We start from the raw sequence: 14,421 nt of genomic DNA, 5'->3' as shown, positions 1-14,421 counted from the left end.
GTTCTTGAATTTGAAGTCAACAATGAGGCATCCAAGTGAGCTTGCCGAAGGCATTTGGATAGTCAGACCTGAAGCCTGGGGTACAAATCTGGGCTGGAGATAAAGATTTTTTTTTTTTTTAAAGAACTTGTCTTTTTCTTTTTCTTTTTTTTAAAGATTTTATTTATTTATCTGATAGAGAAAGACACAGCGAGAGAGGGAACACAAGCAGGGGGGAATGGAAGAGGGAGAAGCAGGCTTCCCGCCGAGCAGAGAGCCCGATGCGGGGCTCGATCCCAGGACGCTGGGATCATGACCCGAGCGGAAGGCAGACGCTTAATGACTGAGCCACCCAGGCCTCCCTGGAGATAAAGGTTTTTAAGCCATCACCACATGGGTGACATTTGAAGTCACTGGAGTAGATGAAATCCCTGGGGGAGAGAGTGTGGAATGAGATGCTAAGAAGGCCAAGCACTGAAGGCTGACAGTGATGAGACCAGCCATGAAAGAGGAGCCCAGAGAAGCAGCCAGAGAGGCAGAAACTGTATGGGAGCCAGGTAAAGAGGATATTTGGGGAAAAAGGAGTGGTCATCATGTCAAGCGCTGTAGAGATGTCCTCTCTGTAACCCGTGTCATTTTTAAATGTCTACCTCATATTAGAGATATTTGTAACGACTCTTACGCTCAGTACTACTCTAAGCACATCGGAAGTACAGACGGGTTCTTCTATATCTTCACACCTTCATTTTTCCTAGTGTAAGTGTTGCAAATAGAAGATACTCTTTTGATAGTTGTTTAATTACTTTCCAGCCTTCCAACTTAAGGCTCTTATTGGACTTAAATATATATAAAGTGTGTATCCTTTAATGTGTTTTCCTCTTATGCAACTTTCTCTGATGGGGCAAAAACATCTCAGTTCCCAGGGAGGGTAAGGTCATGATAAACCCATAACTTAGTAGAATCTCATGTTTTCAGGAAACTTTGCAAATTGGGGGTAGGGAGGGTAATTCCCTCCAAAACAGAAGAAATAGAACAAAGATGAATATGTTTTAATAAAAAATTTTTATTATGATTATTTACACCAGTTCCTTGATAAGCGTATAAATGTAAACTTTTATCATTGGCATTATTTCACATATGACTTATCGAGATTCAGAGTTAATACTGTCATTTGAGTGTACAGGTAGTGAGAAAATTTTATTATATTCACAGAATATACATACACGTGCATCCAAAATGAGTCCCTCGTTAAGCCAGTGGTATAGACACAGTCCCATTGGCCCGGCTTCTGGTCCGCAGGTGCACACTGGGGTCAGTGATGTCCTCCACATGATCCTCGCTCTTCTTTTCCTTCAGGCTGTTGATGAATCTCAGGGTAATTTCGTCCCACTCCTCCGGCAACAGCATCAGCAGAAACCCAATGCAGATGATGATGGTAGCAGCCAGGCGGACGACATTGAATATCACCTCCTGCTTCAGGAGATCCACAGCTAGGGCAGAAAAATCAGGTCTGTCATAGGCTGTGACTGTTTCTAGGCTTCTCTGAGAACAAATGACCGAAGTCAGTGCTACATCTAGAGATTTCTAAGGTCTCCCTTGTTCTTTCAAGCTCATCTTTCTTTTCTCCATATTATTCTATCGTTCCCTTTGCTCGCTTTCTGTTTCTTCTCCCTAAGTCTCAGGCTTATCCTTCAAGGCTCATGTCATCTCATTTAATTGCCTCTGCAAGTTTTATTTCTTGAAACTTCTCCTCTGCGTCCCTTCACACTTTTCCAGTTTCATTGGGCCGCTGATGATTTTTCAGATGAGCCAAGCTTGTTAATGCCTACGTCTTGGCACATGCTGTTCTTTTAAAAAAATTTTTAATTGAGGTGCAATTCCTGTAAATTAAAATGAACTCTGTTCAAGTGAATTTAGTGGCATTTTGTATGTTCACAATGTTGTATAACCGCCACCTCCATCTGGTTCCAAAACATCTCCATCACTTCAAATTATAACCCCTTACCCATGAAGCAGCTACTCCCCAGCTCCCTCCCCGACCTCCCAGTTCCTGTGTGGGGATCTGCTGTAGGTTTCCATGAGTTAACCTATTCTGGAGATTTCACATAAATGGAATCATACCACATGTGACTTTTTTGTGTGTGGCTTCTTTCACTTAGCATGACGTTTTCGAGGTTCAACCATGTGGTAGCATGTCTCCATACTCCCTGCCTTTTTATGGCTGAATGAGATCCCATTGTACCACAACTTGGTTATCAGTTCATCTGTTGATGGACATTTGGGTGTTTCCACCTTTTGGCCATTGTGAATAGGGCTGCAATGAATATTCATGTACAAGTATACTTTTGAGTCCCTGTTTTCCGTTTCTTGGCATAGGTACCTAGTAGTGGAATTCTTGGTCATGCATAGGCTGTTCTTTTTACATGGAATGCCCGTCCCTTCTCATATCCACACCATCCAGCTAATCCCTGTGTTAGTTCTCTCTCTTGGCTTCTTACAGGAAGCCTCCCTGGAAGCCACTCCTGTATGCTCTCAGAGCCTTCATTACACACCTCTATCAAGACAATTCTCTTTCTACATTGTAACTACTCAATTCCTTTTGTCTCCCTCTGTGTACTGCATGGTCCAGAGAACAGGAACTGTGTCTCACTCAGGACCCCTCGCCAGCGTTAGCACTGTTCCTGGCACATCCTAAGTGCTCAGAAATGATGTGTTGAATGACCGGATCCCTGGGTGAATGAATGAACTTCCTTGACAACTCCTCTCCTCTCTGATATTTCTTTCCTCTGGATATCTTTTAGTCTTAAGAGTCTGTCTCACACGATTTGGCATTTGCTAATAAATCACACTGTGGGGTTGTAAGTTATTTCATATATGCTGGGCTTGTTTTCCAAATTTGGTGAAAGTTTCTTATGGGAACAATAATATCCTTCCCGCCCCCTGCCCCCCGTTTCTTCTACAGTTCTGCACACAGTAAGTGCTCAATGAACACTTGCTGATTGTCCCGGGGCAGAGAAAGGTGGGTACCCGAGACTTGGAAAAATAGAATTTTACAGTTAGAAGGACTATACGGTGTTCCAAATCACTCACTTTCATTACTTGTTTCATTGACAGGTTGCACTAGGAAGATTATCCTGGAAAAATAGCTTCTCTTCTTGTCCCTGAAGTGAGTCCAATTGCTTTTTCCTGTATCTATTCCTGAGGGCCATCTGCTGTGCCCTCAGGAGAAACTTCTGCCGCTCTCCACGGATAGTCTGATGGGGAGCCAACACCCTGAACATTTCCTACACTTTCATTAGTGACGTTTACTTGAGAGTCCTCGGCTGGGATGCCTTTTGTTTCCACAGGACTTCCTCTAAAAATACCGCAAAATTAGGTTGTCAGGGAGATTACATGAAACCCAAATGATACATTTGGTATTTAATTCTAAAAGCACGACCGAGTAAAAACAGTGTTTATAGCTGCAAATTTTAAATCTGCTGCATAGTTATTCTGTTGTCTGCCACCTTCCTGATATTTAAAAACATCTTCCCAGGCAAGGGACGTAATTCACAATTGCTCGAAGAAACAACACAGGGAGTAAAAGGAACACAAGCAAGAGACTGCGTACATGTCAAATCCTACAAGTACCTGCATTTCCAGGAACGCTGAGCACTGTCCCGATGGAGATCAGGATTGGGTATGTCAGCACCACGCCGACATTCACCAGGATATTGAAGGCTGTAAAATAAAGGATATAGATGATGAAGGGAAACTGATCTGCTGGGCTCTTTCCTTCTTAACATAATAGAACCAGTGTTTTTGCTAAACCTGCCTTCTACACTGTCTGCACCTTTGGTCAATTAATTCTCTAATTTGGGAGCCGGATGCACGTTTCTCCATTGAAGTAGTCCATTCTTCTTTCTCTTCTGCCACCTTGACTGCCTGATCTCTTGCCAACTGGCTGGCAAGGGGCATATTGAGCAAATGCAAAGCAGTGAAACAATCAATTTACAACACTGCTTATTAGCACTATAAAGGTAGGCTGCGGCCAGCCAGAGGTTGAAAGAAGACAATGATTGAAGTTTGGGCTTTTTCCCTTTGTTACTTTGTTATATTATGACATATTCCTGATAACTAAAAGGCTCTCATGTTACTGCCAAAACAAAGCTCTATCCAAGCATGGCCTATGCGCTTTTATTTCCTTTCTCTCGTGGTGAGCATCATGCAGGCAAACAAAAGTGTGCTCACTGTAATGCACTGAACCCCAGGGACCTTTTCCGCATCCTGACTTGTGCACAGATTACCCAAGGGCAGGTCCACAGAACCAAAGGAAGGTGTAACTAGATATCTTTTAATTAATATCTTTGGATCTTTCTAGTAAAATATAAAACAATCATCTACCCCCTACAAAAATGATCAAAAATACATGTTTTCAAAAGAAAAACAATTATAAAAAAAGAAAAACAATGATAAGCTACATAGCATTGTTTTATTTTATTTTATTTATTTATTTTTTTATGTAGGCTCCACACTGGGAATTTGGGTTATGACTATTCCCAGCTAGATTGTTTTTGGCCAGAAAATTATCTAGGCACTTTTAATTAGAATGTTTGGATCTTAGGAGATCAAGACCTGAGCTGAGATCAAGAGTCTGACACTTAACCCACTGAGCTACCCAGGTGCCCCTACATAGCATTATTTTAATGGATTTCAATCCAGTGTTTATTTTAGGGGTTGTTTAGATGTTTACGAATGGTCCTCAATTCAGAGAGATCTCTTTGTAAATTACTCAACCATGTTGCCTATATCTCTATAGAACCAAAGATGGTTCTAGAACTACTCCATTCAGGACAGTGTTTATTCTTCTATGCTATCTACAATTCTTGCTTTAATTAAGCCCACTAACTTAGTTATCTGGAGTCACTTGTACTTGGTAGTTAGAGACAGTGGGTTTGACTTTCATAAAACTTGGGCTCCTTCATAATTATCATATAATAGTAGTGGCAATTAAGGCAGAGGACCTTCCCCAGTTAGTAACTCTTTCTCCTTCATGGCAAAGCTACAATGAAAATGTTCCTGCCCCTCAACTCTCTCTCCAGACTCAGGGAATCAACTATGGCACACTCTAGCTAAAGTCAGGAATTTTTTCAGTCCCACACAGACTCTGCTAAACTCCTGCACGGCTATTTTATTAGCTGAACTGGATATTTCAGTGGGTTGAAAGTATTAGTGTTTGGGTGAGAACTGAGCCCTTCCCACTCAGCAAGAAACAGGGGGCTTCACCGAAATGTGTTGTCTGTTTTTAATCAGTTCTTTAGGTAGAACACTTACTCATTTTTCTGACAACCTAAGGAAAAGAATATATAATTCAATATGTTATCTGTAGCATGGGGCCCAGCCCAAGTTGAAATGGGCTTCAGACATGTCAGGGGAACGGACCAGGCCAACCTACATTTGGGCTTAGGCACTCCCTGGCAGATAGCCTGACCTTCGAGAAGGAATGAAGCAAGGTGAGCCTAAGCAAATAAAAGCTGTAGTTACAGACAATGTGGGCAGGCCAGAGGACCACCGGCTATTTGTCCAGCCCAGCTCTAGCCAGATCATAGCTGGTTACAATGGAGAAGAGAGGGATGGAAATAAAAACTCAAGAACAGGAGCAGTGAAGATTGTATAAACCCTGGGGTGTGTAACACAGGAGAGAGGCTGTCCCCTCATTTTATCACAGAGCAGCTTTGGCACCATGAGGACTGCTGTGGGCTGGGGATGGGCTGGGTGGAGCCCCTCTGGTACTGGGCAGCGCTATACCCAGTGGAGTATGGAGATCATCCTGCTTGATGGAGAACTAGTACCCAGTAGCCTGGGTGACACCCAACCTGAGTGGGGCTGGAATAGGAGCATGTATTAGACCTGCCAAGGAATATATGTTGGTGAAGGGCTACTTTGCAGAAAGCTGGAGATCATGTGTACACAGCTGAGGCCAAGAGTCAGTGAAATTTGGGTTATGACTGCTCCCAGCTAGATTGTTTTTGGCCAGGCAATTATCTAGGCACTTTTAATTAGGATGTTTGGGTCTTATGGAAACAGTGCTATCAAATTCCACTCAATTTAGCAGAGGTTATGAAAGGTCATAACTACATATTTTTGGACTTCAAACGTAGAATTCAGAGCACCAACAATTAACATCTGATCATTCTCTTGTCTCAGACCTCACCTTAGGGGCCTGGGCTAAAGTAGAGAAAAAGATGACCCAGTGCTTATGTGGGAATGAAAACCTGGGCATGTTTTTCTCCCAGGAATTGCAAAGCTGCTTCAGATTATGTCACTTGATAAAGAAGGTCAGCTGAGGGTTGGCAGACGTCCTGCAGGTCAAGTGTGGTGGGTAAATGGGGACCAGGCAGAGGGGGCTGTCCTTAGGAAGGGTGAGGACAGAGGAGCAGAATGAAAGTGATTTGGCTCTGAGTAAAGGGACATTGAGTCATGTCGTGGTTGCTGTTGTTCACCTGCTTGGGGAGACAAGAGTGGGTTTGTTATTTTTTAGGTTCCTTTACAGCTAGTGACAGAAGCAGCACAGCTGGAAAGTGGGAGCCCCCTGGTTGCTCAGGTGAAGCAGACCACCTTGAGTTTGGGGAGTTTGGAGAGACAACATTAAAAAGTCTCCAGTTGACTTTTTCTTGGTCATCGACTAGGCACAGCCTACTTAGAAGGGCAACCAAGTCTAGTTCTGCCTTCTTCTCGTGCTTGCTGAGGGCTTCCTATCTCAAATTCCTTCTCCATACACAGCCCCAGAGTGGGCTGACTAAAATGCAGATGTGAGCCTGTCATCTCTGCTTAAAGATTTTTCAGTGGATTTTAAATCCACTCCCTTAATGGGTTTCCAGGCCCTTCATGACCTGTTTCTTTCCAGAATGTCATCTCCTTCCTTCCTCCTTATTCCTCCTGCACTTGGTATTCCATCCATTTTGATCCACTTTGAGTTCCTTGAATGCACCATCTCCTCTCTCCCTCTGCTTGGCACACCGTGCTACACCTGGAACACAGTGACATCATACAGTACATCATGAAGAATGGACAAGGCTTCTTGAAGACCAGTGGTGATCAGAGTGGTCTGGGCCTCCAGCTCACACATTAGCCCATGGGAGGTATACCAGTTGAACATCTCTGATCTAATGAGGCAATAGCCTGCAAAGAACCTTCTAACCATTAGCCAACCTTAGGTAAGTTTGGGAAATAGAGGATGAAGTTTCCCAAGGGAATAACCCTACTGTGATCATTTATCTATCCAAGGAAAGTTCAAGTGACATAGGGAATGGAAGGCAAAACCCAGGGCCACTTACCCAGCCACAGCCCGGCCATCCCACAGAGATAGCCCCATGGCAGAGCTGCAAATGAGGACCAGTGCTCCACCTTGGTGAAATACAGGATGATCGGGGTGAAAGAGATGAAGATCAAATTGAAGAAACCCAATGTGGAGACAAAGTGTGCTGCTTCACCGAAGTTGGCACTTCCAAGAAACATCTTGAACAAAACCTTGGGTTGGGAAAGAAACTCCTTAGCCACACAGTTAAAAACTTTGCTAGAGCAGAAAGGCAAGTTCTACACAGTGAACTGACCAGCCCAGAGTTTATCCTCTATTTCTTCTTACCCCACCAACTCCATGGCACTAAATGGACCGTTGAGGTAAGGAAGTAAAATGCCCTGTAGTCTTCATATGAAACAGCAAATGCCATAAAATGAATTCCTTATGATGTTGGAAACTGCTGAAGGCATTGTGTTAAATACCACCATCGGGGATGGGTATAGGGTGAATGATAACTAAGAGTGCAGGTAAACCCAGGACAATCTAGGGTTGAGATGCCATCAATTCTTCCCCTCAAGCATGGGATTCATTTTACCTGTAATCTGACAGATACCAAAAACTAAATTAGAGAGACGATCTTTATGTTGTTGAGAGACATAATAATGATGCCTTGGATTTATAAGCACCTTTCTCTCTGAGCTTAACATATTTTCACAAATACTGTTTATTCTCCAGATTAAAAAAAAATTTTTTTCCTGGATATAAATATGTGTACAGAGGAAGATAACAAGGAGGTGTGAATGGTCAACATAAAGCCACGTTGGGCTAAGGAGGACCCAGGTGTCTAGTTGATACTTCTTGGCTTTATAACCCTTCTGCTTCCTATATTAATCCTTGAACAATGTAGAATGGAGCCGATCTTCCTGACGGTGCACATTTGATTTTATGCATGTCTGCAAATGTTACTGCTCCCAGGATGAATACATCTATAACATGGTCAGGAGAATACCTCAATAAGACAGCCATCCCAGTCACATAGCAATTCCAGGGGTTGCTTTTAATTTTAACCGAACTTACTATTTTTTTCTCTTGAGAGAGTTAATCAAGAGAACTTGACCACGTGCTGTTCTTTGATCCCATCAGACACCTTAGTGGAGTCTCAGTTGGGGGCCAGTTAGACACTAATGGCAATTGAGTGAAAACTTGTCAAGCTTGTCACAGAATCACTGGGCCAGGAAATGTCAATATGGAAATAGACTCAGTGCCCTAGGAGCTGCAGTGTTGGTGAATAATCAGAACAGGCATCCAGGAGGGATGCAAAGGATGTTTCCTGCTTTTCACAGAGAAGTTTCTCACTGAAACACCAAGAGAGGGGAAAGTGGAACAGTGCCTTAGCTACATCCCAAAAGCTGGCTCTGAAAAGTGGAGTTTTGGGGATAACCTTTTAGATCTGCTCCCTTAGTCCTTGCCTCTGAAGTCAGGGGCAACGACTGAATAGATTTTCCACTGAAGACAGGCAGCTCCAGCAGAGAACGAGGGTAAGTACATAGTGCAGATTCAGAGTATCCATCAGAGAGGAAAGGAGGCCCTTTGTTTCACTAATAACAGGAGTTCCTGTGGCTTCTGGTTAATACGTAGCAGTCAACTCGCAAGTGTCGGCTTGCTTGTTATTTTTAACACCTCATTGGAGTTAAGATAATGACTGTAGATAGTTAACATAAAGAAACTTAAAGAGAAGAGGAGTCTTTATCTGCCCCTGCTGCAACTGATTGATGATTGTGGAGGGGCCGAGGCGTGGAGCATGGGCTTTGGACGTGGCCAGTCAGAATTTAAATCTTTCTATCACTGCCTGGCTGTGTGCCCTTGGGCAAGTTACTTAATCTTTTAAGCTTCAGTTTCCTCATCTGGAAAGTGGGGATCAGTGCCTGTGCCTCAGAAAGTTGAGTTAGCACAGGTGAAAATTTCTGGCCAGTGCCCAGCATGTAGCAAGTACCCAGTAAATGGTACTTAGTCTTATTTGAACCATCTTTTTTTTTTTTCTTCTCTAGCCAAGACTTTCATTGTCCCGGCTTCCTTTATCACTCGCATCTAAGTTACAAATGACAGCTAACCACATAAAAAAAAGGCACAACATACCTTATATAATGCAGATGTAGAGGCTGAGCCCACTGCGAATGCCACTCCTATGATAGAATCTGTGTGGAAATTATCTGCATATGCCATCATGACGATACCCGTAATGGCCATAATTGCAGCAACTATCTGTCAAGTAGAACGCAAAGAAATTTTTCTTTAAAAAATTGATGCCTCCATATCTCAGGGCAAACAACTGAAGACTTCATGAGAGTTGCTAAATGCTTCCTCAAACCCAATTACCTCTCATCCATCGCTCTTTCAAGGTAGGAAGGGTCAGTATTAACAAGAAATCAGTATGCTCGTGAGACATCCAGACAGAGACTATAAAAGCTGCTCACATTCTAATTAAGGGCTAGTAATTGCAGTTTAATCTTTTAGCTCAACTTCTTAGAGATTAATATCCATGTTGGTGAAATGAATTTAATAGGAAATCACTCCACAGCATTTTCATCTAGACTGTATTCTTTTTCTTCAAACAATTCAGCATACATTTTAATCAGCTCCTCAGACGAATGCATGATTTTGAAGATTGACCCATCACCAGGACTTGATTAGGGAGACATAACACTGATGCAGCTAAGAGGCAAAATTTAGGCCAAGGGACAAAAAGGAAAGCCTATCATCTCTCCCAGTGATTTATAAGGAGGGAGCTGAGTTCGCACTGGCACTGGGCATGTCAAACGGAGGCTAGTTCTTCTTTTGGTTTACGTGCAAATTAACCTCAAAAAGATATATTCTGGGGCGCCTGGGTGGCTCAGTTGGTTAAGCCACTGCCTTCGGCTCAGGTCATGATCCTGGAGTCCCGGGATCGAGTCCCGCATCGGGCTCCCTGCTCGGCGGGGAGTTTGCTTCTCCCTCTGACCCTCCCCCCTCTCATGCTCTCTGTCTCCCATCTCTCTCTCAGATAAATAAATAAAATCTTTAAAAAAAAAAGTGTTAAAAAAAAAGATATATTCTAGAGCATTAACTGCCTAAAGTGAAATAGTCATCATTTGATTAAAATCATAATGGTCTACCATAAATTGATATGATCCTGGATCTATTCAAAACAGGGGTCCACTCCCTTAGTGAAACGCTGACTTGCATCTGTTTCTGAAATTATCTTGACCTGATTCCAGTAGAAGCCATTTCAAAGCCATAGTAAACAGTACAATGATGGCCCTGGAATAGGGAACGGTATGTCATTTCCCTGTGAAATAGTCTCACTGACTTTTAAACCCAGATGCAGCTTTGCAAGACCTGTATAGGCACCGGGTGGTTAATTTCGTTAAGGTTCAGTTCTGAGTATTCCTGAGTAAATCAGTTCCTCCGAGATAGCTTTTCCGCATATGTGACTTTTGTTGGCCCCTCCAAATATTATTAGTGAATTATTTATTACAACAAAATGTAGCCCTTTACACGTGACTATAGACTCGCTCCGGGCCAGTGCGGAGTATGAGAGTGATGACACATAATTTAGATGCTGCTGAAGCAATTCTTTTGTTAATGACCACCAAGAGCAAGTGCACTGTTGGTTTCAGACCTAGCTCCACACTGAAGCATCTTTTATGAAAAACAGCAGGAGTACTTGAGAACAGACGCTGACATGTCAGCAGTGAAAAACCGTCTTCATAAAGCGTTTTTCCAGGAGGCAGCTTGATGGGAGGCATTCCTCTTGCTGAGTGAATATCATATTCTCTAAAGCTCCCAGGCATGTGTTCTAGTTAGGCTTTGCCTCTCACTAGAGGGAATAGAATCTAATACACACACCACGAGGTGTCAAGGAAATTTTCCAAACAAGAAGTAATAGACTCATAAATAAACATGGGGAGGGGGTTATCTCGACCTGGAAATTCTGCGAGGGCTATCATTTTCTTTGATTTGGGGATTTATGGTTCAGCCCAGGACTTGCAACGATCCTCTGGGCAGTCTGATTTCAGAGAAATGAAAAGGCACGTTAGACACTGGCATTTTCTGATTTGTTTTCATGTTTAAATAATGTTCATGGGTCAAAGCGTTCAGGTGCGCAAGTCGATTTCCCTCATAAGACTGAGCTTGTAGGACAAGAAATTTGAACCAATATTTGTTTTCTTTCAGCCAAGCATCAGTTACGTTTTCTTGTTCAGATCAAGACAGGGTTATTAGAATACACTATTAATTGTAATGAACTTTAACATGATGTACTGTTTCATATTTAAAATTATTGTATAACACATAATATCTGGGTTTAAGCAATTGTGTGTAATATAGAATTCTGGGTCTAGGGAACTCTGAAAACAAACAGCCTATCGAAAAAAAAAAAAGCAGCAGCAAAAACAAGAACACTGTCTAGAAAGCGATGAACATTTGATACTATTACCCCAGGATATGGCTTCAGTTAGAAGCACTTCCTTTTCTGAGTCAGCCTTTAGTAAAAATATATATGCACAATATGTCTATTATAAATTTTCCCAAGATAGGAATTGCGTATGGACAAAGATTATAAATTTTATAGCAATTCAAAATTATAACTGTGATGAGCCTTTTAAAGATCTCCATTAGATTTTATATTCAACTTCTTGTAGAAATATTAGCTGGACCACTTAAGTTGACATATCAATTACACCAGTGTCTCTTTCAATTGCCTTCATGGAGAGGAGCATTTTTCATGTCGGGGGGCGGGGGGGGGGGCAGACAATGTAATTAGTTAAGTTCTAAAAGCATGAAAATCTGAATATTTGAGATGTTAGAAAAATTCTTCTCTATGGTATGAACAGTAATTTATAGGTTATATAGGTTTCCTGGGAGGAAAAGGTAAGTTAAATTATTTTCCACATTTTTAATTTAAAGTTCACCACTATCTAACAGAACAAATTTTCTTTGGCTGTGTTTTAAGGTACTTTCAATGTGTTTCTTATCTACACAGCTGGAACTCAGGGACGAGAGCTCAGCTAATCTAGGAAATGCAAGGAAATGTGGGCGGGGGGCGGGGGAGGCTCAGTGGAGTGGTCATTCGGATCCCAGAGGTGGCTCTCCTGGCACCACTGGTTAACAGCAGAGTAGATACTTTTCATATTTCCAGAGAACGAATAGCATAAACACAGATCTGAGTCACAGGTATTTTCAGAATTGACCAGTTATCAAGGAAGGATTCGTAGTCTGTTCTTTTGAACAAAAACCACAAATGATTCTTCTTGGGCTCGGGACCCTGGACACGTGCCTGCAGGAAGCCCGTGCCTTAAATCCGGGTCAGAAGTGCTCCAACCCCAAAAATGCCTTTGAGCACATTAGCATCTAGACGAGGGATGCTTCTGCTGAAAAGATACCATCTCATGGTGCCCGCTGTCTGGCTCCAGAAAGACATGGTTCTCCTCACACCCTACTCCAGTTCCAGCCCTATAACCAACCGGAGTGTCTAAGTAAGACAGAACACTCACCACTATCATTCCGTGAATCTGGTTCGGGTGAGAATGTTTGTAACCATAATGACCATAACCCTCCCAATGCCTCATTTTTAACTTTGGAAACCTCTCAGACCTCTCACGTCATGGTGTGCCCACCTGGGGGGAATACCCCGAGGAAGAGGATTTATTTAGCCCATTTGCTCAGCATACCTCTTAAGGGACATTTCCTCCTGAGCCAGCTACCTTCCTCTGCAGGCTCAGCCCCCTCTGAGAGCCTCCTGTCAACTTTCAGGGCTAATCAGAGGGAGACCATGAGGCTGTGTGAGTGTGTTCCTAAAGCCCAAAGATGGCTTTGGAGGTAAACGTTTGATAATATCACTATGCTATTTACCATATGTGACCCGGCATGAAAGCTAGGCTTCTGTCATCTCTCAAAGAATTCATCTGTATACATAAAAGCTAGAGGAACATCTGGCTTTTGGCTGTTTTCTTTTCTTGTATCGTCATTTCTTTTCTTTTTTTTGTCTCAGGCCTTCCAAACCAAAATGGTCTGGCCCGTCTCTTGATCTCTGTGAGTGTTCACCAGCCTCATTACAGTTACTGTTTCCCCCACTGACAAAATGGTGTCCAGAATTATTATTTGTGTAACAATACACGCTCTTCCAGGGTTCAGGGTATTGAAGTGAACCTTTAATCGCTTCTCTTTCTAATTGCAACTGAAATAACTTTCCTTAATTTGCCTTGTGGTTAACAGTGTTTCTAAATCTGGGTGAGCACGGAGGGGCTTCTGTGGCTCACAACGGACCCCTGAACCCCAAGCCTCCAGTAGCCTCTAGAAAGGAGAGCCTCAAAGGTACACTGCTGGCAGGGTGGTACTCAAGCCCAAGACTACAGGTCCGCAGCTGAAGGTGGGATACACATTAATAGCTTGGCCGGTGAGACCTGCACTGATGATCATCCTTATTTAAGTAGAGTCCATTTTCAAGGAAAACCAAGGCTATGCAGAAACCTTAAGCTTGTCCACATGCTACATTTAAGGTTCCATGAAGGTGAACCGTCTGTTTCACTCAAATCCAGTGAAATTGGACAAGAGTTGAAGTGTGAGAAATGAAAGAGGTGGGCAGTGTTTAGCCATACAGATTGTGTGTGTGTGTGGCGGGGGGGGCAGAGGGTGCCTGGGGACAGGTCAAACCAAGTTGTTCAGAGCCCCAAACCGAGATTCCCACCCCCCATCCCCCAACACACATCTATTTTTATATGAATCAAATCCATCTGAAAATGATCTCTAAGGGAGACCAGGATTGGAAAAGTGGGAAAGAACTGCCAGATGGAAAGACTAAAGGGTGTGCACGGAGGATAGAGCAGATCTATTGATGGCATCTCATTAAGGGATTACAGATTCCTTGCGGGCATAAAATTGGGAGAGCATTCCACCTCAGCTTTCTCCTCCCAGTATTCACGAATTTTTCTCCTGCCAAGAGGGGGATGATAAGGATGAGGCCCACTACCCATCCTCTGCTGCCTCCTCTAGGAAGCATGAGGGTTCTGGATAGAGGATTCTGCACTGCACACAAATGAGCAGTTAGGGCATAAATGTCAACCAAAGGCAAGATGGAAACAAAAGGTTATCTCGACTCTTCTCTAAATGTGTCATATTGGCACAAA

General features: G+C 42.9%; 1 protein-coding gene across 1 annotated transcript in view; it reads right to left on the bottom strand.

The window, feature by feature from the left end:
• Positions 1-1,227: 1,227 nt before the first annotated feature.
• The window catches only part of SLC35F4 (solute carrier family 35 member F4), a 229,448-nt gene continuing 216,254 nt past the window's right edge, over positions 1,228-14,421 (bottom strand). The window contains exons 5-8 of the mRNA XM_034992331.1: positions 9,395-9,520; positions 7,296-7,488; positions 3,610-3,699; positions 1,228-1,469 (exon numbers count right to left, since the gene is read on the bottom strand). Of these exons, the coding sequence (XP_034848222.1) occupies positions 1,228-1,469; positions 3,610-3,699; positions 7,296-7,488; positions 9,395-9,520 (651 nt within the window). The remainder of the gene's footprint in view (positions 1,470-3,609; positions 3,700-7,295; positions 7,489-9,394; positions 9,521-14,421) is intronic.

Source organism: Mirounga leonina, unplaced genomic scaffold, assembly GCF_011800145.1.
Source record: "Mirounga leonina isolate KUSES-001 unplaced genomic scaffold, KU_Mleo_1.0 Mir_82, whole genome shotgun sequence".
In the NCBI taxonomy this organism is placed as follows: Eukaryota; Metazoa; Chordata; class Mammalia; order Carnivora; family Phocidae; genus Mirounga; species Mirounga leonina.
Note: the sequence above shows the minus strand (reverse complement) of the source record. Positions and strands in the feature narration are given on the sequence as shown.